The sequence below is a fragment of the Dipodomys spectabilis genome, unplaced genomic scaffold, assembly GCF_019054845.1.
Source record: "Dipodomys spectabilis isolate Male_0828 unplaced genomic scaffold, ASM1905484v1 ptg000042l, whole genome shotgun sequence".
NCBI lineage: Eukaryota > Metazoa > Chordata > Mammalia > Rodentia > Heteromyidae > Dipodomys > Dipodomys spectabilis.
In genome coordinates, this window is record NW_024870719.1 from 15,487,509 (window position 1) to 15,515,399 (window position 27,891).

The 27,891-nt window shown below is 43.9% G+C and overlaps 1 protein-coding gene across 1 annotated transcript in view; it reads right to left on the bottom strand.

The window, feature by feature from the left end:
* Positions 1 to 25,600, bottom strand: part of Pygl (glycogen phosphorylase L) — a 31,981-nt gene extending 6,381 nt beyond the window's left edge. The window contains exons 1-16 of the mRNA XM_042677822.1: positions 25,279 to 25,600; positions 22,861 to 22,962; positions 18,973 to 19,051; positions 16,739 to 16,842; positions 12,019 to 12,150; positions 8,327 to 8,438; positions 7,921 to 8,003; positions 6,412 to 6,555; positions 6,087 to 6,179; positions 4,442 to 4,588; positions 3,986 to 4,149; positions 3,214 to 3,328; positions 1,539 to 1,640; positions 1,263 to 1,410; positions 1,077 to 1,135; positions 742 to 883 (exon numbers count right to left, since the gene is read on the bottom strand). Of these exons, the coding sequence (XP_042533756.1) occupies positions 742 to 883; positions 1,077 to 1,135; positions 1,263 to 1,410; positions 1,539 to 1,640; positions 3,214 to 3,328; positions 3,986 to 4,149; positions 4,442 to 4,588; positions 6,087 to 6,179; positions 6,412 to 6,555; positions 7,921 to 8,003; positions 8,327 to 8,438; positions 12,019 to 12,150; positions 16,739 to 16,842; positions 18,973 to 19,051; positions 22,861 to 22,962; positions 25,279 to 25,521 (1,969 nt within the window). The 5' untranslated portion in view covers positions 25,522 to 25,600. The remainder of the gene's footprint in view (positions 1 to 741; positions 884 to 1,076; positions 1,136 to 1,262; positions 1,411 to 1,538; positions 1,641 to 3,213; positions 3,329 to 3,985; positions 4,150 to 4,441; positions 4,589 to 6,086; positions 6,180 to 6,411; positions 6,556 to 7,920; positions 8,004 to 8,326; positions 8,439 to 12,018; positions 12,151 to 16,738; positions 16,843 to 18,972; positions 19,052 to 22,860; positions 22,963 to 25,278) is intronic.
* Positions 25,601 to 27,891: the final 2,291 nt, after the last annotated feature.

A 27,891-nucleotide genomic window follows, 5' to 3' on the forward strand; every position in this document is an offset into this window, starting at 1 on the left:
AACTTAGATACATACTTGGGTAAGAAATGAGACTATCTCAAAAATAGCCAGCGAAAAGCAGGGTATGGAGTTTGGCTCAAGCGGTAGGGCACCTGCTTAGCAAGGGCAAGCCTCTGAGTTCAAACACCGTAATTGCTAACTAACTAAAACAACAAAACTCCTGCCTTGATGTGAACATGGTGGCTCATACCTATAATCTGAACTACTAAGAAGATGGACAGGAAGACAAAAAAGGCTAGCCCAGGAAATGCTAGCCAAGATTATCTGAAAAAAAAAAAAAAAAAAAAAAAAAGCTAAAAGCAAAAGGGCTGGAGGAAGAGCTCATTGGTAGAGTATTTGCTTACAGGTGCTTAGCCTTGAGTTTAATTCCCAGTATTATAAAGAAAAAAGGAATTAAAAAAAAAAAGCAAGCCAGGCCTTAGTAGCTCACATCTGTAACTACTCTCTCAGGCAGTAAAATCTATGCAACTCTTATCTCCACTACCAAAAAAGCTGGAAGTGGAGGTGTGGCTCAAGTGGTAGAGCACTAATCTTGAGCAAAAGAAGCTTCAAGACAGTGCCCAGGCCTTTAGTTTAAGCCCCAGGACAAGCACTCAACAAAACCTCCTGTGTTATTTTTCCCAACAGTGACACCTTCTATCTACAGTTCCTACCTCCCTGAGGTTAGTTAACCCATTCTCTATCCAATGGGATCCCTAGCATTTGTCCTGATCCCACATGTTTTACAAAAGAGGGAAGTACCTTTCTCAGCAAGAGATACTCTGTAATTCTCCAAGAAGATGACTTTCAACTTGCTGCCAACCGTGGGGTCATTGTTCACCACCTCTGCCACGGAAGTGATCAGCTTTATGATCATTTTGGCCATGTGGTATCCTGGGGCAGCCTTGGGAAAGAATAGCAAACAAATTGACTGGAGACACCATTTGTGAAGTGGACGGAGAGAAAGGAAAGAGGGGAGAAAAAGAGAGAGGGGGGAAAGAGAGAGAGAGAGAGAGAGAGAGAGAGAGAGAGAGAGAGAGAGAGAGAGAGAGAGAGAGGGCACTCCCTCAAATCTCCAGAGAACAGAGTCCACTTACTTTACCGCCAATTATAACTGTCCTGGGCACGAATAACTTCTTTGGGTCTTTCTTAATGCCTGCAAAAGATGGAACATTGGTTGGAATGGAATGGAAGATGGTTGCTGGCGGAGGGGGTGACACCCACGTGGAGCTAGCTGCTTCCTGCCTGTCTGGGGCCTCGTTGGGGACACCAGGGTGACTCACGGTTGTACATGGTGATCACGTGCAGGCAGTTCAGAAGCTGCCTCTTGTACTCGTGAATCCTCTTCACATGGACATCAAACATGGAGGATGGGTTGATCTTTACTTTGTACTCCTTCTCCAGGTACTGAGAAAACTTCAGCTTATTCTCCTGTGGAGACAAGATCATGGGGCCAGTGCCCTTCTGATCTAGATGCTACGAGTGGTCTATCTGCAAAAGTCAGAACATGGACCCTCCAAGCCAGTGACCAGGTGAGGTGTAGCTGCTGATAGACTCACCTGCTTTATATTGGCGATTTCCCGGAGGAAGATGTCATCACCCAGGAAGCTATGCAGCTTCACTAGCTGGCTCAGGTCTTTCACATAGTCTTCTCCAATTTTCTTTCAATATAAAGAGAGAGGTGACTTTAATCATGTGATGACAAGCTCAACGGAGCAATGTCCATCAGTCCTGGTGGGTGGTTCTCACGCATCTACATCAGCCTGGTTCCCGTTCCACACAGTTCACTGCATGGGTGCACTCCCAGGAAAGACCTGAGAGGCCCCGTGAGCATAACACCTCTGGCTGGTGTCTTAAATGGAGTCTCAGTGGATTGAAAGGATTGACATCTCCTTGAAAGAGTGACCAAAAACCCAAGTTCTGTCACCTGGGCTCTGTGTCTGAGCCTTTGTTATCAATGACCATGAGCCACAACCAGCTACATAATTTGGAGGACTCTTACTAAGAATTAAGGACTCAAATTAAGAATTTCCAAAGGGGAAAACTAGAGGAAAGTAAAGGAAGGTCTGACATTGTCAAAAAAAATCCACCCAGCACTGATGGCTCATGCCTGTAATCCTAACTACTCAGGAGCATGAGATCTGAGGATCATAGTTGGAAGTCAGCCCAGGCAGAAAACTCCCTGATACTCTTATGTCTAATAAATCAGCAAAAGAGCTGGAATTGGAGGTGTGGCTTAGCTGGTCAAACACCAGTCTTGAACAAGAAAAGGCAAGTGAGAGCTCTAGACCTTGAGTTCAACCCCAGTACCGGCACACCCAAGAATAAGAATTTCAAGGCAGGCAGAGGGCCCATGCCTCTAGTCCCAGGTACTTGGGTGGCAGAAGTAGGAGAAACAGGGTCCAAGATTAATTGGGATAGAAAACATTAGACTTTATCTGAAAAACGAACTAAAGCAAAAGGGCTAGAGGCCTGGTTCAAGTGGTAGAACACTTGCCTAGAAAATGTAAGACCTAGCTGGGCGCTGGTGGCTCATGCCTGTAATCCTAGCTACTCAGGAGGCTGAGATCTGAGGATCCCGGTTCAAAGCCAGCCCGGGAAGGAAAGTTCGTGAGACTCTTATCTCCAATAAACTGCTAGAAAACTGGAAATGGTGCTGTGGCTCAAGCGGTAGAGTGCTCGTCCTGAGCTGAAGAGCACAAGGCAGTGCCCAAGCCCCACGACAAAAACAAAATAAAAATAAAAATGTAAGACCTTAAGCCAGGTACCACGGGTGGCTTATGCCTATAACCCTAGTCACTAAGGAAGCTGAGATCTGAGGATCACAGTTCAAAGCCAGCCCAGGCAGGAAAGTCCATGAGACTCTTATCTCCAATAAACCACCAGAAAACTGGAAATGGAGCTGTGGCTCAAGTGGTACAGTGGTAGCCTTGGGCTGAAGAGCTGCGGGACAGTGCCCAGGCAGAGTTCAAGCCCCTCAACCAACAAAAACAAAACAAAACAAAAAACAAAACAAAAGAAAGAAAACGTAAAACCTTGAATTCAAACTCCAATTGCAACATGAAACAAATAAGCAAATAGTGAATTTCAAGCTGGCTACAGCAGAGAGCCAGTATGGAGCCGTGTGTGACAGTACAAGGTGCACCCTTCTATAGGTTCAGTCTGCAAATTCTGAGGGTACTCATGTCCCCTTCCCAATGCAGCCAGGCCTCCCTAGCTCAGCACTTCCATTACCTCTGCTATAAGCTCTGCCAGCCCCGGGTTGCAGAGTAAGAGCCAGCGCCTTGGAGTGATCCCATTGGTTTTATTCTGAAACTTGTCTGGTTCCAGCTCACTAAAGTCCTTGAATCTGGAGATGGAAGTGACAATCACTGAATGTGGCCAAAATGGCAAAGTCTTGCCTGCAGGATAAAGTTCAGAATTTCATTCAAGATGCCAAGTGTAGGCTTAGGAAGTTTAAATAAAAGTGAATGAAGGCAGCAGATAGGGCTGTCATTCTGCATAGAAGGTCACTAACAATTCCAAACAGTTATAATTCAGAAATCCCAAATCTAGTCACCCCATGTGACATCATGGCACTGACAAATATACCAGGATTTTTACTTTTTTTTCTTTTTTGGATCCTAAGTCTACAATTAAGAGAATTCAAACAGGATGGCATCTTTTATTTTTGCCAGTCCTAGGGCTTGAACTCAGGGCCTGGACCAACTGAGTTTTGTTTTGCTCAAGGCTAGCACTCTACCACTGGAGCCACAGTGCCACTGCTGGCTTTTTCTTGTTTATGTGGTACTGAGGAATTGAACCCAGGGCTTCATGCAGGCTAGGCAAGCACTCTGCCACTAAGTCACGTTCCTAGCCATCTTTTCTTTTTTGAAGAGTTCTCTCTATAACAGAAAAAAAAAAACTTTAAAAAGGACCTTCCATCATCCAGAAGCACACCCTTGAATTCACTCCCATCATGCCCTTAATGGATCTGAGTCAGATGGGGGGTGGAGGGAGTTCTCACACTTTGGTCTTCACAATGTCTGAGTGGATCTTAGCCACGCCATTCACAGCGTGGCAGCCCACAATGCAGAGATGGGCCATGTTGATTCTTTTGCCTCCTTCTTCTTCTATCAGGGACATCCTTCTTATACGGTCGACATCTTTAGGAAACAAAGCAACGATTCTCTAGCCAAAGGAAGAGAAAGACTTTCCTGGTCACTGAGGTTTAAAACAATATTGGGGTGTCACTCATGTCTCAAGCAAAATCTTTACAAAGAGGTGTTGAAGTGGCCATGGGGGAGAAGCCATCCCTCGATTCTAGCACTTTCATGACGTATTTAGCAGAGCAGAGCTCTAATGGGTAGAGTATTCTTTATTTATCAGTTGAGAGATATATGGGTAGGAGGAACCCCTGTCTACCCCCGACATGATAAAACCTTATTCTTACAAGGGCTAAGAATCTCTTAAAATGACTTACATCTAAATGCTTCTGATTTATCTCATAAATGATTTGCAAATGTCGAGGAAGCAACTTCTCCACCAGCTCCACTGGCCAGCGCTCCAGGGCTTCTGGGAGCACTGTGTGGTTAGTATAGGCGAAGGTCTTCTTGGTTATCTCCCATGCCTGGGGGAAGTGGTAGATCAGTTACTGCCCTGCAGGGCACAATTACCATGCAAGCTGTGGGCCACTTGAGAATGCATTCAGTCACTTAATTCCATGAGGGCCCTGAATGTCCAGATGAACAAGAACATTTACTTTTTAATGTGTATTTGTATACTGTACTGGGACTTGAAATCAAGGCTTTAGGGCCTATTGTTCTTGCTTAGCTTTTTCCACTCAGATTAGAGCTGGTTTATTGGAGATCAGAGTCTCTCAGACTTCTCTGTCCAGACTGGTTTTTAATTAATCTTCAGATCTCAGCCTCCTAAGTAGTTAGGATTACAGGCTTGAGCCACTGGGTGTCTGGCTTCTTTTTTTTTTTTTTTTGAGTCCGGTTGTGGGGCCTGAACTCTGGGCCTGGGCACTGTCCCTCAGCCCTTCAGCTCAAGGCTAGCGCTCTACCACTTGAGCCACAACGCCACTTCCAGCTTTTTTCTTTTTGCTTATGTGGTGCTGAGGAATCGAACCCAGGGCCTCAGGCATGCAAGGCAAGTGCTCTACCACTGAGCCATCTTCCCAGCTCTGGCTTCCTTTTTTTTTTAAGAGGAAAAAAATCTACTTGTAAAGCTTTGCTTACACATCTATTTGAATGATAACTATTCTGACAAGCCTTTATGATCTTGACATGTCTTTTCTGTTGGGCTGGTGCTCTATCACCAGAACCACCTCTGGTCCCACATCTTTTATTTGCAAAATATCATAAGCACAAGTGTTGAGAAATAAAAACAATACTCAGCAGAAACAAAGTATATTTAAAATGTTGGCTTCCAAGCCAGGTACTGGGCTCATGCCTATAATCCTAGTTACTAAGGAGGCTGAGATCTGAGGATCATGGTTCAGAGCCAGCCCGGGCAGGAAAGTCCATGAGACTCTTATCTCCAATAAACCACCAGAAAACTGAAAGTGGCACCGTGGCTCAAGTGGTATAGTGCTAGCTGAAGAGCAAAGGGACAATGGCCAGGCCCAGAGTTCAAGCCCCATGATCGACAAAATAAATAAATAAAATTAAAAAATAAAATGCTGGCTTCCAGAAAATATTTTAATTAATTAGCTGTTTCTTGAGGTTAAAGAACGTAATTTCATTTCTTTCTTTTCTTCCGTTTGTTTTTAGGTCTGAATCTGGGACTCAACCTTGGTACCTACCTGCCTCTTTCATTCATTGACTAATGCACTATCAACTAAGCCACACCTTCAACCCCAAGAACTTAATTTCAAACATCTACTGTTGTTAGATATCTTGCAGAACTCAGAAATATGGGCCAATATTTAAAAGTCTTATTCCCCATGGAGGGATAAGAACAGAGGCATGTCCACATTGGAGACACATTTTCCTCAAATCTTAGAAGGTAGCAACAGTAACATTCTGAAAAGCTGAAAGAGAGAGCTTTTGGCTATCCTCCAATCCTAGTTAAATTAGAGTAATTAATTCAATCTAGTTAATTAAAAGTAAGAGAAGCCAGACCTTGGACCAGGGCAATTTTTCAATATCCACAAAGACCCTCATGAGCTCAGGAATGGCTAGCGCCGGGTGGGTGTCGTTCAGTTGGATGGCCACCTGTGTGAGAAGAGACATCATGTGAAGTGAACTAACTGAGGGCCCGGGGGGCCTTCTGGTCTGCACACGTGTCCAGGAGACAGAGCTAAATAAAAAGCCTGCCTGCTGTGGCTAAGGTGTGCATTGCTCCTACTCAACATTTTCAGCACTCAGAGAAGGAACAAAGTAGATCAGATGGGAAATCCAGGTCCCTCCATGGAGCCCGCCCTGCATCCACAGGCTGAGTACCCACCTGGTCTGGAAAGGCATCAAACACGGTTCCTACACCATCACTGGAGCCAAATTTGGAGGCTTTGAACCGACGAATCACATCCTGCAAGGTTGCAGCCACCACAAAGTACTCCTGCTTCAGTCTTAGCTCCTTCCCTTCAAAAAACTTCAAGCCAGAGGGATACCATGAAAGGGTGGTTCACAATGGAGGCGGGGACCAAGTGTGATTAGCTTTCCTACTTAGGGACCCGCAAGGACAAAGCCCCCTGGAATCTGGTGAAAGACTGAAGGCTGAGAGCTGAAGGACTTTGCTCTCTCCAGAAGTCCCATCAAAATGAAAGGAGGTGGGGGGGGGGGAGGTGTGGGTAAATGTGATCAGTTGTTTTTTATTAGTATATATGAAAACAGAATAATGAGACCCATTAAAACAGTAAAGAAAAAAGAGGGGGAATGGATCAGAAACAGGAACAGAGGTAGATCAAGCAAATTTGGTGCATGTATGGAAAGATAACAATGAAATCCCTCTGTACAACTAATAATACGCTAATAAAATAGAAAATTATTTGTAATGGCTAAAAAAGAGATAAACTACGTGTTCAACAATGGGACCATGGCCCAAAAGATACAAAAATAGTGGTAAACCTCTGTAACCTTTTAGAGATTAGAGGGTGATGAATTACTGTGAAAAATAATGAAATAATATGTAGAGTCAAATATCATTCTTGTGAAAACACAGGTGTGTTTGAATGCTCTTGGAAAAAAAAAGACTAGAAAGAGTTCCAAAGTTTAACAAATGACAAGTGGCTAAGCTACTTTTAGATTAAAAATGAGGATAATATTTGTAATAAGTTTAAAGGTATAAGCATTGGGCGGCGGCAGGTATCCATTCCTGATCTAACACAAGGACTATGGCCACATCCAGCTAAGGGACAGAACCAGGGACCTGTCACAAGGGAAGAAGCTGGGCAGAAATTTCCAAGAGTTTCCTGTTTTTGTGCTGGTAGTGGGGCCAGAACTCAGAGCTGGGTGTTCTCACTTGGCTTTTTTCTGCTCACAGCTGGTGTTCTATCAACTGAGTCAGTCTAGCCTCCAGTCTAGAATTTTTTCTGGTTAATTGTGGATAGAGTCCTCAGATCCTTACATCTCAGCCTCTTGAGTAGTTAGATTTACTGCCCCACTGGTGCCAGCTAACTTCCAGGATTTCTGAGCTTGCAGATGAGGCTCGTGTCTGCAAAGGAATCAGTACCAGTGGCTCACCTCTTCTTTCATATCCAGGGTTTGTTTTGAAATCCATTGACAGAGCTCCCCAGTTAGAGAAGAGGTTGCTAATCAAAGGCAAAATTCTAACTCCAACTGTACCCATTTGTGTTTTTTGTTTTTGTTTTTGGCTTGGTTAGGAGGAGAGTCTGGACAGTTGGGAAGGGACATGGGAGTTTCATTGCACACAAAGGAAAACCCTGGTGTTCCATGTGTGTTTCCTAGGGCAGCTGACAATGCTGTGTTGGGATAAGCTTATGTGTTGATGACTCACATTATCATTGGGGTAGAGCACGCGGGAGATGTTCTCTGCCAGGTTTCGGTCCAGCACAGCCTGAATGTAGTCTCCCACATTGACTGAAGGGAATGATAGAAAAGCAATAATGAGATAAGCCACCCATGGTGAGAATAAGCTATCTGATGTCATGCTCCATACAATTCCCACAATTCCTAATGGACTAAAAGGATTTTTGACAAATCTTTGCAGGAGAGTCTGAGGGCCAGGGGATGGATTGCCTTAAAATATCCTCGCACTGTCTGCATCAAACAGACTAAACACTTCATCACTGAAGAGTTCTGATGAGAAACTCAAAAGCTTTTCTCACCAACTCAAATTGATTCTAACTAATCAAAATGACTAAATACACACATAAAGAAGGCAGAGCTGATGATCTACTCACAGTCGCTGAGGTTAAAGTCATTTGGTGCTCGAGCAGACCAGAGGCGCATGGTATTCACAGTGTTATTCATGTACCCAGGCACAGGAGTGTCATAAGGCAGAGCCAGGACCACCTGCAGGATTAGAGAGAAGCCCTTGCTCATTGGTTCTTAGGGAGATGATAATAGAGTTCTATTCTGGGCTCCATAACCAACTGAAATTATTTTAGGGAACACTGAAGCTGAGCTGTGAGACCTAGAAAGGGTTGTGAGGTTGGAATGCTGCCTCAACTGTACTCAGAATGCTGAGAACATGGAAAGGTTGAAAGCGATGGCTCTAGAGAGGGTGAAGAGGCTGGAATGCCATCCCTTTTCCTTAGTGCTGGAGAGAGCTGGACCTTGAAAGCTAAAGTAGAATATATGTTTGAAATATGCCTGGGTTGTAGTCTTCACTCTCAAAAAAATAAGGGAGTCAGTTATTTATACAAACTCTGTTTTGTCTCTATGATTGCAATAACAGTATAGATGCCTTGTTCTCTGCATATACCCATAGTAACCTTCCCTGTACTCGAACTTAATAAACAAGCTTGCTTACAGGAAGTTGGGGTTCAGAAGTCAGTGAGCATAGAAACCCTGATCCCTGTGTTCTCTCTCTCTCTCTCTCTGACTGTTCTCATTTCTTTGGCTCTGGTATCTCTTGGTGCTGTCCCAGGTTGCAGTTAGCTACAGTAGATCAGGAAGTGAGTCAGATGGCTGGAAGGGGAATCAGAGGTCCTATGATTTCCTCCTCTAACGGAGACATCAGATCGCTGGTCCTTTGTAGCATTTTTATGTTGATCTCCCATGTGTCTCTTGCAGAGGCACTGGAATGAAACACTGTGGTCCTAGTGTTATAAAAATGTTCTATCTTGTTTCAGATTACCCCAGTGTTCTAAGAATGATAAAATATGACATTCATACAAAATGGCAACAGTGACTAAGTATCCACCCCAAACTATCAGTTAGATAAGTCCTTTGTAGATTACTCAATAATCTGATTCTAAGTATGGTAAAAAAATCAAACAGCAAATTTATGAAGATATATCACATATGATATTTAAAATGCTAGGGTTTTTATGTTACATGAAAAGGGTTATTTTAGTGATTCCTTTAGTGATCTGCTGCCAAATCAGGTGATAATTAGCTGAGTGATAATTAGTGAGCTTGGGAAAAATTCAGCTCTATCTCTGACAGTCATTGCAACAGAGATGGAGTAGGAAGATGAACTGTACTTCAGAGTGCATTTAAAGTATGTGTAAGAAATGATCATTTCTATCCCCTGCCTTGTTGAAGTCAAGCTCTAAGGAAGGAGAGTGAGCTAGAGGGTGCTGGCTACTGATGGTACACCCACACACTTGGAACTTGAAGATGGAGAGGCTGAGAGGCAAGTGACTTGCTCAAGGCACTGTCTAAACACCTATATCTTTAATGTGGTCTATTTAATTATAAATGAATTATAAATTATAACCTGTCATTATAATTATAAACAGTTATAAATTATAATTATAAATTATAACTGAATTACAAGTGAATGAAGCCTTATAGCTCATACCAGTCATATACATTCAGTCATGTTTTCATGATCACTGTGACCTCTGTCTAATAAATCGTTCTCATTTGGATCTCTTCCTCTTAGAATAAAGGCCATAGAGATTGTGACCCATCAGAAATCCTTTGCCCAGTGGGACAGAGTCTGGGTTCATCAAGATTGGCCTCTCTGCCCCTTAAGATGTTACTGAGGAAGCCTAAGAAGTTGCACCTTGTATCCCCTTTTGAGAGCACTTTAGAGTGAGCTTGTCCCTGAAAAGCTCATCCCTGGGTTATTAAGCCTAGCTGGAACACTAGAGCTTTTCCAATGGGCAAACTTTAATCCAGGTCTTTCAGTCTGGCCACTTGTTCAAAGCAGTGCTACAGGGAGGCACTGAGGATCCTTTGTTTCTCCTTCAGCTGGGACAAACCCAAGTCATAGTCTGAATACTCCTCATCTCCTGCTCCTCTCCCCTCTGTCTCCATGGGCATTGCCCTGAATAGTACTCACACCTCTAATTCTCTGGCCTTTTCTCAGAGAAGTTGAATTACACAGGAAGGAAATAAATAGCTCAGTTTTCTGGCAGTCATCCTAAGCATGCCCAGAGCACGAGTGGCCTCATGTACTCTGAGCTCACCAGCTCCCAGTGTGGGGCGGATTCAGGAGATGTCTGCATCCCCAGTCCTGGAGGCCTTGCATCAGCTGGCCCACTTGCTTTACCTCTGCCCCATTATCTGGCTCTGTGGACTCCACACACTTTCTGCAACTGAATTCTGGATTCAGTATGAAAACATCCACTGGTACTTGTTAGCTCAGTCATGAGGCCCACAGAATAAAGAGAATGCATCCAAGATTGATGGTAAACTGAATCATGTCAGACAGTCACACCGGGCAAGTTTCAGGGAACTCTAAACCAAGTATTTATTAGTTTAATACCAAAGCTGTGCGGATCCCTTGGGTAGATTACATGCTGATTCATTTGCAACTCTCTTGGTGGTATTTGTAATCTAGTGCTTATCTTTTTTTTGGTGGGGGCCAGGGAGGTCTGGTCGTGGGGCCTGAACTCTGGGTCTGGGCTCTGTCCCTCAGCTCTTCAGCTCAAGGCTAGCTCTCTAGCACTTGAGCCACAGTGCCACTTGCGGCTTGTTTATTTTTTTTGCTCATTTGGTGCTGAGGAATCGAACCCAGGGCCTCAGACATGCAAGGCAAGCGCTCTACCACTGAGCCACCTTCCCAGCCCTGGGTCATGGTTCTTAATTTAGGATAAAATACAGCATTTTTTTTTTTCATGGAGAACAATCTAAAAACCAACCACTTTTGACATCACAGGATTGAATGTTACTTTAAATTCTCACATATAAGAACACATTTAGTTGGCCTTTAATATTCTCTTTTCATGTTTCAAAGGGTGACCAAGAGAAGTCATTTCTAGCCTGAGTCCATCCTTATTAAACAAGGCACTATGATTCACTGGTTGGCCAGCAGTAAGTCCTGTAGTTAATAGGGGTCATTTATTGGGAAGGAAGAGGTCACCAAAGGACAGTCCCTGGAGAGTATACTTGAAGAGACCCAATACTACTTTTCTACAAGTGGTCTAATGGAAAGTACTCATTTAACATATTTTTCATTATTGTTCTTACTGTATAAGGCATAAGAACCTTGATCTTCCTTTAAATAAATACTACGATATTAAAGTATTTGTCTTGGAAATGTTAGAGGTAACCAAACAGAGGTGATATAGGAAAGAACAAACTTATTCTACAACCTACCCAAAGCCAAGAGTTAAGCCACATATATCATGTCAGGTATTATAGAACTAATTAATCTCTGATAAAACAGACTGCAAAATGACTGTCAAGTCACTTGACTTGCAGAAGCCACTTCTTCCTTGGTGTCAGTTCCTTTATCTCTGCAATGAGTAGATTTTTATAAAAGTGGCAGAATGGTCACAAAAATCCTGTTAGTTGGCACACAACATTGTTTTGTACCTCTCTCTCTCTACACACACACACACACACACACACACACACACACACACACACACACACACACACACACACACACACACACAATGTACTATATTTGACACATTCAATGCACCATCTTCCGTGCTCTCCCAAAACACTGGCCAGGAGGACACCTGCATACCTGGGTGTCAATCCACTTGGTCCCCGTCTGCGTGTGCTCCACTCTGCCGTAAAAGTGCACTGGCAGCATGAACTCTGGGCGGGCCTTCTCCCAAGGGTTCCCATGCCGGAGCCAATCATCTGCCTCTTCTACCTGCAGAACCACATGACTTAGAATTTACACTTTTACTTTTGTCAATCATAGTTCTTTTCTTTGTTATTGTCTTAAATACTAAATTAACAATCACCATACTTCCAAATACTGCTCTAAATGTTTTGTATATATTGTCATATGATTCTGCCAGTGTGAGCCTACAGGAAGGAACTACAATCCCCCTTTTCAAAGATGAGGAAATGTAACTTCTCTAGACCACTCAGGAAATGGTAGCGCTAGGATTTGACTATAGGTCTGTGGGTTCCAGAGCCTGTGTTGTAGCATCTGTGAATCCCTGGGTCTAAGAAGAGATGCCTTTCAGGGATGTTTATCATTAGTGACCTAGACATGATGGGCCCTACATGCTTTTTTAGTCAAGAGTCTCACATCTACAGAATCAGTAGGAAACGCAATGTATAGAAATCACACTTAATAAGGACATTTCATTAGGCACACATCACTAGTACATTTCATGGTTTTGTTTACCTTCATCAATTTTAAGAAGATTTTGAAGACATACTTTAAAAGGTAAGGACTTGTGTAATTGACATTTTTAGCATTTCCTAAATATTTAGGAATAATAAATATTTATAATAAAATATTTAATATATAAAAATCTTAAAACATTAGTTTCTGTTAGGGGATCCTGACTGTCAAATGAATTTTGGTTCATAACAATCAAGACCCAAACAAGAACAAGGCAAATAAATATCAAACACACACATTTGGGAAGAATTTCCTTTAAAAGTAAATATATATTAGTAAAACTTCCAAGGATAGTACACACACATCACACACATACACACACACACACACACACACACACACACACACACTCTACATATTACAAAACAGAACTGTGTTCCTTGTGAGATCACCCCCAGGATGGTTAGTTTGCTTATGCCATTCTCATTCTTACCTCTTAGAAAAGTCAGCCTTATCTTAGAAGATACTGCCTAGGAATGATGATACAATGCTGGATGGCTCTGAATGTGACTGAGACCCTGAACTGGGTTCATGGATGTGAACTACCTTATCTGGCTTTTTTATTGAGATGAGGTTTTGCTAACTTGTTGCCGGAGCTGGCCTCAAATAACAAACCTCCCAATCTCTTGAGATGTGATTATAGGTGAGAACCACCATACTCTAGCTTTTTTTCTAATTTTTTTTGGAGGGTCTGGTCGGGGGGCCTGGGCACTGTCCCTCAGCTCTTCAGCTCAAGGCTAGTGCTCTACCACTTGAGCCACAGCGCCACTTCCGGCTTTTTTCTTTTTGCTTATGTGGTGCTGAGGAATCAAACCCAGGGCCTCATGCATGCAAGGCAAGCACTCTACCACTGAGCCACCTTCCCAGCCCCTAGCTTTTTTTCTTTAAGAACAGGATACATATTTCCTTGGTTTAGAGGAGGCAGGTATAATTAATAATGAGTGATATTTTATAAAATGGGGGAGAAATGCCATTGAAGGAAAATGTTTTAATAGATTTATTTGCTGAATTTCTTTCCAATCTCTCATGCAACAGTAGTAGAGAACTAAAATGAAATCCTGAAGTATTTTGGTACTTTCAAAGGATTCTTTGTGTCTCTTGGTTGGGTTGTGGCAAAGCCTGCATTATACCCAGTCTGCTGAGATATACTCTCAGTATGGGTCTCTAGGTTACTTCAGTGGTCAAAGGAACCAATTCTTTCACCTCTGAACTTGCATACTATAAAATATGTAATTCTTACATGATATGATACATGTAAAAGAACAAATAGAAGACAGAAAAAAATCACATAACCCAGGTCCCAAAAATAATTACTGTTGAAGTTATGACATATTGTTTTCCCCAGGACTTTTTATCTTCCTGGTCTCCTATAGATAAAACCACAGTATCTATACAATTGTACTCATTTTTTCCAAGTAACATATACACGTTCCTCTTTTATCAAAATTGGCCGCAAATGCATTAGTATCCACGAACCAGTGACAAATGGCTATAGTCCTGGCTATTCAGGAAGATGAGTTCTGGATGATCAAGGCTTGAAGGTAGCCTGGGCACAAAAGTCCAGAAGACTCCATCTTCAATTAACAAGCAAAAAGCTGGGCTAGAAGCGTGGTCCAAGTGGCAGAGTACCACAAAAGTGCAGTAGCAATGATTATTACAGAACACATTATTCAATTATCATTTTAGGCAATATTAATATTTTATTGAGTACTTATTACTGTGTCAGATAGTCTGTATATTTTTTCATACTAATACTGTGAAGTTGGTATTTCCATTTTGCAGATGAGCAAGCTGAGGCTCTGAGAAGTTAGGAGACCTAACCGAGACAACAAGCTTGAATAAGAGTGATAAGTTGAAATTAGACCTCAAAATGAACTTAGATCTGGGCTTTTCTTACCCTTGTGGCCTCTCAGTTTTTATATTTTTAGGGGCAGATGAAGATACACAACACTGGTCCTTAACAAAACATGAAATTTTGCTTATGTCATTTACAATGCATTTCTTTTTTTTTTTTGTCGGTCGTGGGGCTTGAACTCTGGGCCTGGGCGTGTCCCTCAGCTCTTTAGCTCAAGATGAGCGCTCTACCACTTGAGCTACAGCGCCACTTTCGGTTTTCTGGTGGTTTATTGGAGATAGGAGTCTCATGGCTTTGAACCGCGATCCTCAGATCTCAGCCTCCTGACTAGCTAGGATTATAGGCGTGAGCCACCAGCGCCCGGCTTTACAATGCATTTCTAATGTTCTTCTGAGCCTTTCTCTTCAGACTTCACACTAAATCTTGAAACCCCTCCTTTCTTTGCCCCAGGGTGTCTAAGTATTGGTGGGGGCAGTGGAGAAACTGCACTTACTCATATTACGTCTGCTTCCCTTCCTTGCATTAGTTTCAGCCCACCTCCCCCATCTGATCACTGAGCGCTCTGCAATTGGACTTTTATTGTAGAGAAACACAGAACTCAGGGGTTTTGGAAATTGAATCCATGTCTTTTTGTCTATGGTGTATACAAGACTAACAAGTCTAACCCACAATTAGGGCCAGGGAAAACAATCTACATAGTAGAATTGACTGTGGATTAAAGAGTTCCAAGAGACAAAAGTTACATTCTGATTTAAGAAATTGTAACTTCTTTGTATAACTACTTAATAATAAAATTAATGAAAAAGAAAAAAAACCAATAAAAATGAAAAAAAGTGATAATAGGAATATTTAAGAATATAGTTTGGCTGGGTGCCGGTGGAAAATGCCTGTAATCCTAGCTACTCAGGAGGCTGAGATCTGAGGATTGTACTTCGAAACCAGCCTGGGCAGGAAACTCTATGAGACTCTCTAATAAGCTACACACACACACACACACACACACACATACACACACAAAACCCAGAAGTGGTGCTGTGACTCAAGTGGTAGAATCCTTGCCTTGAGCAAAAGAAGCTCAGGGACAGCACCCAGGCCCAGTGTTCAAGCCCCAGGACTGGCAAAAAAAAAAAAAAAAAAAAAAAAAATCTAGTTTTGCTATATAAAAAAGGCACACTAAAAGCTGGATGCCCGTGGCTCATGCCTATAAGCTTAGCTAATCAGGAGAGTAAGATCTGAGGTTCATGGTTTGAAGCCAGCTTAGGCAGATAAGTCTGACACTTTAACTCAAATTAACCAGCAAAAAGCCTGAAGTGGAGCTGTATCAAGTGGCAGTACACCAGCTTTAGCAAAAAAGACAAAAGAGAGTACAAAGCCCTGAGTTCAGTACCAACACACATGCACAAACACACACACATATCAAACTATAGCCTTCTGAATGGGCTTGTACACACTTCTGTGGCATACTGTAAGTATACACATTAAATATATACTGGATTTATTTGACATGACCATTAACAACAAGATTGCCTGATACCACCTTATTAAGAAATTCAGTTTATGTATCGTATTAAAGAGGCATGTGAAGGAGGGTAAGACTCAAATGAAGACAAAAATACTGCGTGGATGTGGAAATCTGGAAACACAGACACATGTGAACTGGGTTAACCTCATCCCTTCAATTATGCCAAACAGACTTTGTTTTTCTCTCCTATATAATGGTTTCATTTAGGCTGGGAATGTGGTTAGTGGTAGAGTGCTTGCCTAGCATGCATGAAGCCCTGGGTCCATTCCTCAGTACCATATAAAACAGAAAAGGTCAGAAGTGGTGCTGTAGCTTAAGTGGTAGAGTGCTAATCTTGAGCAAGAGAAGCTCAGGGACAGTGCCCAGGCCCTGAGTTCAAGCCCCAGGACTAGCCAAAAGAAAAAAGGTAGCGTGCTTGCTACCATCAACTTGATAGTAAGAAAGATCATGATTCAGACTTGTGTTCCTCCTTTTGCAAACAAAATTCAAAGTCAAGGAGGTTAAGGAGGAGACCAACCAGGCACATGCTAAGTGTTGTAGAGCTGTGACTGAATGCAAAGGCTGTCTGCTATCAGGAAACTTATTGCCCAATGGGGCATTAATTTGCTACTGTCAATTAAATACTGGAGAAATGAGTGAGAAAGAGCCATGAATTATAAAGTATGGTCCAGAGCACAAGGAGAGAAGCAATTCAAAGACAAACTTGGAAACCACCGTGCACACACCTGCCATCCATCTCGAATCTTCTGATTAAAGATTCCATACTCATATCGGATGCCGTAACCATAGGCTGCAAGGCCCAGGGTGGCCATAGAGTCCAAGAAACAGGCTATATTAGATACAGAAGGAAGACACAATCAAACTCAGGGTCAATTTCCAGTCTTTTCCTAGAAAACATGGCAGCCATAACACATTTTTCTCTGAGCAACCACAATTGTATTTTAAAACAGAGACTTACATGATGGGAACTACTTTTTTTTTTCTAATTATGAAACTAAATTAGGCTTGCAATCTAGCTATTTGGAACGTTGAGAACTAGAGAATGAGATGCAGCTCAAGGTCTGCAACAGCTGAAAAATCCATTCGACCTCTCCTCCACCCATAGTTGGGTGTGGTGATACCTGCAGTCATCTTATCTTTTTTTTTTGTCAGTTGTGGGGCTGGAACTCAGGGCCTGGGCCCTTTCCCTCAGCTCTTCAGCTCAAGACTAGTGCTCTACCATTTGAGCCACAGTGCCACTTCTGGTTTTTCTGAGTGGTTTATTGGAGATAAGAGTCTCAGGGACTTTTCTTGCCCAGGCTGGCTTTGAACCAAGATCCCTCCCAGCCTCCTGAGCAGCTAGGATTACAGGCGTAAGCCACCGGTGCCCAGCCCTACCTGTCATCTTAAGCTACCTGGGGTCTGATTAGGAGGATCACAGTTCTAGGCTATACTTAGCAGACAAAACATTTAAAATGGTAGTTTCTTCTTTGCTAGGTTACAATTCTACACTCCTCTATAAGGGGTTACCAGGAGTAGTTTAGTATTTAAATGAAACTTCATATTTAAATCCAGCTTCTTATGTGTGCACACATACATATCTATAATCCAAAGAAAATACTTAAGTTTTTAAACATTAGTAGCATCACATTATATGGATTTTAAAGCAACTTGACTTTTGAAACTTGGTGATCAATTCAGGAAAGTAGGAAAGTAGTGTGTATATGCCAACTTTTTTATTCTTTTTTTTTATTGTGAAAATACTGTACAGAGTGGTTGCAATTACATGGGCAAGATAATGAGTACATTTCTTATCAAGCATTGTAGCCTCCTCCTTTGTTTCCCCTTCCCACCCCTTCGCCAACTTTATTCTTTGAGGATTGGGTTACTTTTAATGTTTTGTTTATTGCAAGTGGTGTATTTTTTCCATGTGGTTTCTTGTGAACAATTTGAAGGTTTCCTTCAGAGTTGATATTGAGAAGTGTAATTGGTTAAAAGGATGCAATTATTTATTTATTTAGTGGTAATGGAGAGTATGACCTCAGGCCAGCCTGGCCGCTGGATTGCTTGAGCCACACCTTTCACCCTTGATTTGGTCTGGATTTTTCTACCAGCCTCTTCCCGAGGCTGGACTGGGATCCCTCGGTTTATGCTTTCTGTCATGGCTGTGATAACAGGCTTACACTACCATATCCAACATTTTTTCTGTTAAGATGGGTCTCCTATAGACAGACCTGGAACAGCCATCTTTCCAATTTTAGCATCCAGAATAGCTGCGAAGATAGGTATGGAACACCACGCCCAGCTAGGGGCTGAGATATGGTTTCATGAACTTTTTGCCTGGTTTGGTCTCAAGCTATGATTCATTTGATCTCTGTCTTTAAGTACATAAAATTATAGGTATGAGCCACTGCTATCAACAGAATGCATAATTTTAAGATCATCAGGCTGGAATGATCTCTTTAGCATTTTCCTCTATATTTACTGAAAAATCATTCTCTGGCTACAGCAAAGAATTTATGTTGCATTCACACAAAGTTAGATTAATTATATGTCAGTTATACCACGATTAGTGTATTCATAATTAGTATGTCCGTTAACCACTAGTCAATCAAAACATAAACTGTCAATGTGTAAGGCAAGACCTACAGCTTAGGCTATAGCTACAAAAATATGCAAGAAATAACAGTGAAGTAAAAGGGCGATTTCAGAAACTCTGAAGTACACAGGAAGGATCTGGTTAACTTTGGGGTTTTGAGCAATATCTTGAAGGGTTTTAAGTAATGTCTTTTTCCTTCAAGTTCCCTTCTCTACTGGTTGGTGTAATGTATCAAAGTACCTTCCATGAAAGGTCAAGGCTTCTGCTATAGGCCACATCTTCACTTCTAAGAAGACTATGGCACTTTTAAGCATGGTCATGCATGCCGCCTGACAAGCATCTACCAGCCAGGCAATATAACATGTTCCCCATGTCACTTACCAGCTAGCCTTCCAAGGCCTCCATTGCCAAGTCCAGCATCTTCTTCAATTTCTTCTAACTCCTCCATATCTAGTCCAAGCTGACAATGGAAGAAAAACATCACTGAGTGTGAACACACAGGAGGCCACTTCAGAGACAAAGCCACTTCTTAAACTTCCTAAGTTCAAGCCTCAGAACTGGCAAAAAACTAAACAGGCACCAGGCTTAGCTATGAACTCCATTACTGTAGGCATCAGCTCCCTTGCAGCACATCCTAGCCTGGAATGCCCAATGGGGATGCTGCCACTGCAGGTGTGGATGTAAAATGGCACAGCACAACAAGAAGGCTGTGGTTCTCGGTGCCTACCCCAGACTCTGCTACATCCTCAGTGAGCTGCTATGTTTCCCTGTACCTCCCCTTTCCATTATTTAAACATATGGAGGAGAAAAGTACCTACTTGATTTAGGGTTGTGAACCAAATGACATTACACAAAGAAGTAAGGCTGTGTGTGTGTGTGTGTGTGTGTGTGTGTGTGTGTGTGTGTGAAACTAACATTAATAGAACTGAGAGGGTGTTGTTTTGTTTTCCTTTAGAACTTAGGGGCTAGGACTGGGAGCATGGCTTAGTAGTAGAGTGTTTGTCTAGCATGCATGAAGCCCTGGGTTCCATTCCTCAGTTTACCACATAAACAGAAAAAGCCAGAAGTGGTGCTGTGGCTCAAGTGGTAGAGAAATAGCCTTGAGAAACCCGGGATAGTGCCCAGGCACTTCCAACTACATGAGAAGCTAAGATAGAAAGATTATGTTTCCAGGCCAACCTGGACAAAAAAGTTCTCCATTGAGTCTCCAGCTGAAAAGTCTATGCTATATTCCATCTCCAACTAGTCAGCAAAATGCCAAACTGGGGACATGGCCTAAGTGGTAGAGCATCAGCTCTACCTTGAGTTCAAGACCCAATACTACACACACACACACACACACATCAATTCAAAAAGGACTAGAAATGTGGTTCATTGAAAGAATACCTGCCTAGCAAGCCCCAGGACTGGCAAAAAAAAACAAAGAACTTAGGGACTCTTGCTTGCTAGGAAGGTATTTTCTGTTGGAACTAGCTTTGAAATCTTGATCTTCCAAGTCTCGATCTTCCAAGTCTCTGCCTCTATGATTATAGGTGTGAGCCTCATGTCTCGCTGTACTCAATATTTTTGAGATAGGGTCTCACTTCCTACGGGCACTCACCTGGACCATGATCCTCCTGTTCTTTTGCATTCCATCATGGCTGGAATGATAGGCATGCAATACCTTCACCAAATTTTTTTTTCCATTCAGCTGGAGACTCAATGGAAAAACTTTTCTGTCCAGGTTAGCCTGGAAACATAATCCTTCTATCTTAGCTTCTCATGTAGTTGGAAGATCAGATGTGTGACACTTTACCTAGAACTGGTTTGAGAAGGAGGGTCTTGAGAACTTTATTTGCTTGGGATGGCTTCAACTTGAAGTCCTCCCAATGTAAGCCTCCGTAAAAATAGAGATTTTGAAACTTATCAAAAGTATGAGAGCAGACTTGTCTAATGGACTGAAGTTCACCTTTTTATTATCACAGCGTATTTACTCAGTAGGGTTAAAAGTTGTTATCCCCAAACCAGTTAGTGAGTCATGGCCCCTGAGACCTGGGGACAGCCAGCCAGCAGGAAAATCTCAGTGTAGCAGATCAACTTCACTGGGCTAGAATCCCTTGCCTCTCTGTGGGGCGGAGAGGAAACTATGGAAGGCCAGCGTGCCCGGGAGATGGATGGGACTCATTGCCAATGTGCCCTTTGCCCCAAAGTGATGAGGATCACAGTCAAAGCTCAGTGGCATCAGAACTTCTGTCAGGGGTCTGTGGTCCCTGGATATCACTTTGGATTTTTTTTTAAACCTTCCAATGAGGAAACAGATGGACAGATAAGACATATCTCATATTCTAGGAGGAGTAGGTGACTGTCTAGGTCCTACTTGGCTGAAAGAAAATCTGCCATGAAATGCCTGGTTTTTATCTGAAAGTCACACAACTTGTAATGTTGGATAGTTTGTTTGTTGTTTTTTGGTTGGTTGTGGGGCTTGACTTCTGGGCTTAGGCGCTGTCCCTGCGCTCTTCAGCTCAAGGAGAGCACTCTACCCGCTTAAGCCACAGCGCCACTTCTGGTTTTCTGGTGGTTAATTGGAGATGAGTCTCACAGAGTTTTCTGCCTGGGCTGGCTTTGAACTGTGATCCTCAGATCTCAGCCTCCTGAGTAGCTAGGATTACAGGCATGAGCCACTGGCACCCAGCTAATGTTGGATAGTTTTTAAAATGAAATTGTTATTTACTTATTAAAAGCACATGTCTAAAATGTAAGTTCTTGCGGCTGATGACCCAGTCCTTACACTCAAAGTTGCTTTGCTTTCTTAAACAAAGTCTTGTAATTAAACTTTCTATGAGTTCAAAAATGATTTTCCTTCATTTCATTATTAAAAGAACTTTTGCATTTTTTCCCCCCTAGTGGCTAGAACTTACTAGAATCTGATGTAAGCTCCTTGCTGGTTGCTTAGTAACAAACATGATTTTTTTTGTTCCAGTATTGGGGCTTGAGCTTCGGGGCCCGTCGCTGCTCCTTAGCTTTTTACTCAAAGCTGGAAGTCTACCACTTGAGCCATGTCTTCTGGCTTTTTAGTGGTTAATGAGATAGAGTCTCACAGATCTTCTTGCCCAGGCTGGCTTTGGATAAGGATCCTCATATCTCAGCCTCTTGAGTAGCTAAGGACTCAAAGTCTGAGTCACCAGAGCCCAGCCACACTCAGAATTTTAAAAGTTCTCCTGATGTTAGTCTAAAGTAGTGTCTATACCTTGAGGAGATGCAATCTCTTTGGCTCACCTATTCTACACTGCTCCTGGGAAGGTCTATAATTAAGGTAAGTAAAGGGAAGGGGGGGAGTGGAAATGGTTCTTCCACAGGAAATGCCCTATCACACCCATATGGTGGGTGACAGCAATTGGCCACAGGGACAAACAACCCACATCCTGGGAAAGGAGCTGGCAGAACAGCCTCTCATTGAAACTTGCTCTTTGCAAGTGTACATTCTTTTTCCACTGCATCAAAAAGGTTAAGTAAGGACTATGTGTTTTTGGTATGGAGATGACTGAAGAAATAATTTAAATGTACTCATAAAAACAGATAAGCCAATGGGGTGAAGAGCAGAGGCTGGATGCTTGAAAGGGGAAGTGAATGTTACATTATTAGGCAACAGAGGAGCATGACCAGAGCATTTTAAAAGTTTATCATTGTCACATATTGTCTTGAGATAGGACTGTCAAGCTCTAATCATTTCTTAAAAAGTTAGATAGAAGGCCGGGCTATGGTGGCTCACACCTGTAATTTTAGCTATCAAGGAGGCTAAGATCTGAGGATCATGGTTCAAAGCCAGCCCAGGCAGGAAAGTCCGTGAGACTCTTATTTCCAATAACCCACCAGAAAACCGGAAGTGGCGCTGTGGCTCAAGTGGTAGAGCACTCGCCTTGAGCTGAAGAGCTGAGGGACAGCACCCAGGCCCAGAGTTCAAGCCCCACAACTGACCTCCCCCTCCCCCAAAAAAGTAGAAGGTCAAAGTTCTCTCATAGGAGAGAATTTTAAACATTTGTTCAGGATCTGATTGCTAAAAAGTAATTTGTATGGGGAATGTTGATCAAGACTTTGATGGGGAAAAAAAATTCTCATGTATATAATAACCAGTTCTTTACACTGGAGGTGACAATATTTCTAATAGTTTGTAATAGCCATGTCTAAAGAAGCAATTTCTCACACTTTGTGTGCATGTGTGTGCACTATGCCCTCAAGTTTCCTGAAGTGAACTGAGAGGGAGAGGGTGAGCGAAACACAGGAGCACTGTACCTGGTAAATGGCCTCATCACAGGCATTTTGCAGGCCAAGGTTGATCATAGTGTTCTGCAAGGTTCTGCCCATGTAAAATTCCAAAGAGAGGTAATACACCCTCTGAAAGAAAGGAAGGTCATGATTCATCTGTTAGGTCAATCATACTTAGCCACAAAAAGACACAAGGTCATACGTTAGGCTACCAATAAAGAAACAAACAGGATGACTTTAACATGGGTTCCAGCAAGACTCCTACAGATCTCTCAGAGGTACAAAGAAGTTTTCCCCATCAAAGGTTTGAGGAAAAATACTTTCTACATTAGTTTTGGTAAAGTAATTTAGTATCTTTTACTCCTGGGGAGGAAAAAAAAAGCAATCTCATCCAACTGATTGGTTCCTGTTTTATCTCTCTTGTTCATGAGTTTGGTGAATAAAATATGCTTGGGGCAAAGAGAAATCAGACTGCTATTATAGCTCACCATTCTCTCTGTGAGTGAGAGCAGGTGGCTGGAGGCTCCGGGCATTGCAAGTCATTCAGAAACCCCAGGATTGACTTCAAATACTTTATGGCTAGAAAACAGTACCTGACTTATTGCTGCAAGTAATTTTACAGTTAACAAGAATTACCATGGTTCTAGAGCCAAGCACTGGTGGCTCACACCTGTAATCCTAGCTACTCAAGAGGCTGAAATTGGAGGATCACAGTTCAAAGCCAGTCTGAGCAGGAAAATCTACGAGACTCTAAACTCCAATTAACCATCAGAAAACTGGAAGTTGCACTGTGACTCAAAGTGATAGGACACTAGCCTTGGGGGGAAAAAGCTTAGGAACAGTGCCCAGGCCCTGAGTTCAAGCCCCGCATCTGACAAAAGCAAGCAAACAAAAGGTCTAGAAAGCCTATGAACTGAGATCATTCTTTCTGAATAAGGAGAATTTTAGAGAGTTATTAGAGCTTGCCCTAGGAGAAGTGGAAAATTTCTTATGGACTTAGAAACTTAGTTTGTCTTTTAATGTGGGAAAAGCAGATAAAAATGATCCAAAGTCTAAAGGGAGAAGTACAAAGTTCAGACCTTCCTAAAACTTTTTTTAAAGTCTTGTTTGCTAGTTATAAAAACAAAATGGAGCTGGGAAGGTGGCTCAGTGGTAGAGTACTTGCCTTGCATGCATAAGGCCCTGGGTTCGATTCCTCAGCACCACATAAGCAGAAAAAGCCCGAAGTGGCGCTGTGGCTCAAGTGGTAGAGTGCTTGCCTTGAGCTGAAGAGCTGAGGGACAGTGCCCAGGCCGAGTTAAAGCCCAGGACTGGCAAAAAAAAAAAAAAATGGACTAATGAGTGACTTCAGCATATCACTTTCATGTCAACTACCTGTTGCATTTCCAACACACCCAATGCAATAAAAGTCTGCAAATGCAACAGTATGACGTCATCTCAAGTTTTAGGGGCCATCCAGTTTCACAACACAAGACCCACAATTCAAGTATTGGAAAGCTGGGCACTGGTGACTCCTGGCCTGTAATCCCATCTACTCAAGAGAGTGAGAACTGAGGATCAAGGTTCCTAGCGGGCCCAGTCTGAGAGACTCACCAGAGACTAGTGGTAGTGGGCGTGTTTCTAGCCTTGGGACAAAACAAAAAAACAAAAGCTAAAGGCAAGCACTCAAGCCCAGAATTAACAGTGTCAACAACTAACAGCTTCCAAATAAAAACACTTACTTGTATTTTCCACTTCCCAATCCCTAACTCCTACCTACTGGAAAAAGCTACCTTTTCCAGTTTTCTCTCCCCCTTGACCCACCCACTCTCCCTCCAGCAGAGAGCACCTCTCCTCTTCCCAAAGGGGTTAGGAAGAGACGAAACAGTCTCTCTACTCCAGCCTCCAGGAGGTGGATGGAGGTGGTAGTCCTTGAACTGAGTTCTGGGCAGTCCTAGGGCAGGGCTCCAGGGAGTGGATCAGAGCACAGGGTTTATCTCAGGCAACTGAAAATCCAGGGCGTTGCCAGGCCCACAGCCCCCAACTTGTAGGAAATGGAGAAAGCTTTAGAACTCCGGGGGTGGGGGGCAGAGGGGGGGGGGTCTGCCTTGCCTCAGCACCGCACTTAGGCAACCTCCTAAAAGCCTGGATCGTAACTGTATTTGAGGAATTCTACACTTCTGGTCTCTTAAACACTAAGCTTGACTACGGTGGGGCTTTTGAGTGGTTTAAGGGCTCCCGGCATGCTTGACAAGAGGCGTCCTCTAAGTTCAAGGCTCCCCAAAAGTTTGTTCAGTGGAAAGGCGAGGGAGGCCCGGGACTTAATGCCCTGGCGGCGCTCCCGGAAGGACAGACAGACAGACAACACAGGGGCTCGGATGGGGCGCTGAGAGACTGAACCGGGTGATCGAGGGGTGGCGGGCGTGCCCCTGGGGCCTGTCCCGCCCGCCGGGCCCGCGCTGGTACCTTGGGGTTCTTTTCGTAGTAGTACTGCTGCGTGCGGATCCAGCGCCCCACCAGGTGGTCGCGCACCGTGTGCGCCAGCGCGAAGAAGTAGTCGCGCGGGGTGGCCACGTTGCGGTCCTTGACCAGCGTGAAGTGCAGGTGCCGGTTGAAGCCCTTCTTCAGCTCGGCCACGTTCTCCACTCCCACGATGCCGCGGATGCTGATCTGCCGCCGCTTCTCCTGGTCGGTCAGGGGCTTCGCCATGGCTGCCCGGCGGGACGCGCGGCCCGGGGCGCAGCAGCGGCACCGGACGGGACGGGAGCGGCGAGGGCCCGGCGGGACGCGCGGCTCGGAGCGCAGCGGCCGCTCGGGACGGGGCTGGAGTGGGTCCCGCGGCGCCCGCGCCTCCTTTCAGGCCTGGGGAGCTCGGGGTCCCGCCCCTCCGCGCGGCGCCTCCCCCGTGCGCTTCCCTTCGGTGTCCCGGCTCTGGAAGATCCTGGGCCCCAAGGAGGAGCTGATTGGGGCCGGGGCTGCGGGAGCGCCTGGCGGGGTGGCGGGGTGGGTGGGAGGGGCGGCTGTGGGCTGCGCGCCAAGGACTCGGGCCGAGCCTCCTGGCGCCCCACTGGGTCACGTAGCGCTCGGAGGATCCAAGGCCGTGGGTGTGGAGATAGTGACGGCTCGCCCGAGATCCGGAGAAGGGGCTGTGGGTGGGTGCTGGCAAGCTGCTGATTTATAGGGGATTCTTTCCCCCGAGGGGTAGTTGGAGGGGATCCTGGAGGGCCGGGCGTTTTCCCTGGGGCTGTCCCGCCTCCGGCCACAGGGCTGGGCGTCGCCACTGTTCGGATATAGATGGGAACCTTCCTCCTTAGGTAAAGAAGGTTCTTGAATGGACACAGTAATAAGCGGGGAGCAAATGTGAGGATCTATTGTTTTCGTTTATTTGGTAATGAAATTTGGGGAACTCAGGTTGGGGCCTGTGGTAGTATCCTGCCTCTCCACAGGCTGGTAGAGCTGTGCTAATAAGAGGCAGGAAGTCTGAGTGGATGCCCCCAGGCTTGCGGGATGGCCTGGCTTTGACCTTACACCCTAGATAGCCTTGAGCTTAACCGAAGGAGCAGGCTGGAGGAAAAGCGAAGGGTGTGTATGTGCCGAAAGGAGGGTAAGTGAGCTCACTGGGCTACTCGCTTTATTTCCATGAAACAAACCAGCCTGTGTTATTCTGTAGCACAGAGGGATCTTTGTACTGTTTACCTCCAGCTCTGGTGTGTGTGTGTGTGTGTGTGTGTGTGTGTGTGTGTGTGTGTGTGTGTGTGTGTGTGTGTGTGTGTGTGTGTGTGTGTGTGTGTGTGTGGTGTGTGTGTGTGTGTGTGTGTGTGTGTGTGTGTGTATTCTCTGCAAAGTCCACAAGTGGCATTTATTTTTGAGTTGATGACTTTGTGGGGAGCAGGATAATTATTAAAATTCAGAGCAAATGCAACTGTCACCATAAAAGTGGAATTTTAAATCTCATAGATCTGGCCGCCATTTCCAGACCCTGAGTTGTCCTGGGATTTTTTTTTTTTGGGGGGGGGTAGGGGAGTCGGTTGTGGGGCTTGAACTCAGGGCCTGGGTTCTGTTCCTGAGCCTCTTTGTGCTCAAGGATAGTGCTCTGCCACTTGAGGCACAGCACCACTTCCTGTTTTTGAGTGGTTTAATTGGAGATAAGAGTCTCATGGCTGAGTCTCCTGGGCTGGCTTTGAACTGCGATCCTCATATCTCAGCCTCCTGAGTGTGAGCCACCAGTGCCTGGCTTGTCCTGGGATTTAGAGTCTAGAGTTTGGGCCAGAAATGAAGTCTGATGTGGGCCTTGCAATACAGCTATAGAAATGACAGCCGGAAGAGGAAGCCTGAGAGAAATGAGGGCAAGTTTGCATTTGGAAGAGGCCAGAAATACTCTGAATTGAGAGCATGAGTGGAGACACATGTGGTAATGGACACCTGAAATCCCAGCAGGTAGGATGCTAATGCAGGAGGATTGTGAATCTGAGGCTAGCCTGGTAAACACACTGAGATCCTGTCTCAACACTGGTCCCATTTGAGAGAGAGAGAGAGACAGAGAGACAGAGACAGACAGAGACACAGAGAGAGACAGACAGATGGAGACACAGAGAGACACACAGAGAGACTATGAGTTGAGAATGTATCTCCATCAGAATTGTTGGCTTTAGGAGTGTGGCCGATGTGTGGGGAGCTTGAAGGAAAATATCTTTTAACAAATTAAGAACAAACTAGAAGTGTTTATTATCTTTGAATACAGGATAGTTACAGCCTTAAACCAGTTTTGGGTCATACGCATATTAAGAAATAGTTCAGTTATCTCTAACAGCTAGATGAAAAACTAACTGGGTAGAGCAGCAGGTTGAGGAAAGACTAAGACTGAGAAGATCTTTCTCTCAAAGAGGTTTCTAAAAGCAGAAGGCAAAAGAAAGTCTGAAGGGGCTGAGGTATGCAAATAAGATGTGAAAGATGCCAAAAACATATGCACTACTTTTATTGCTTAAGACAATTTCAAGTAGCTCCTTATCTACTTAAGAATACTGATTTCTTTTTGGAAACCAAAGATGATGATGAACTAATGAACATAATCTTGATTAC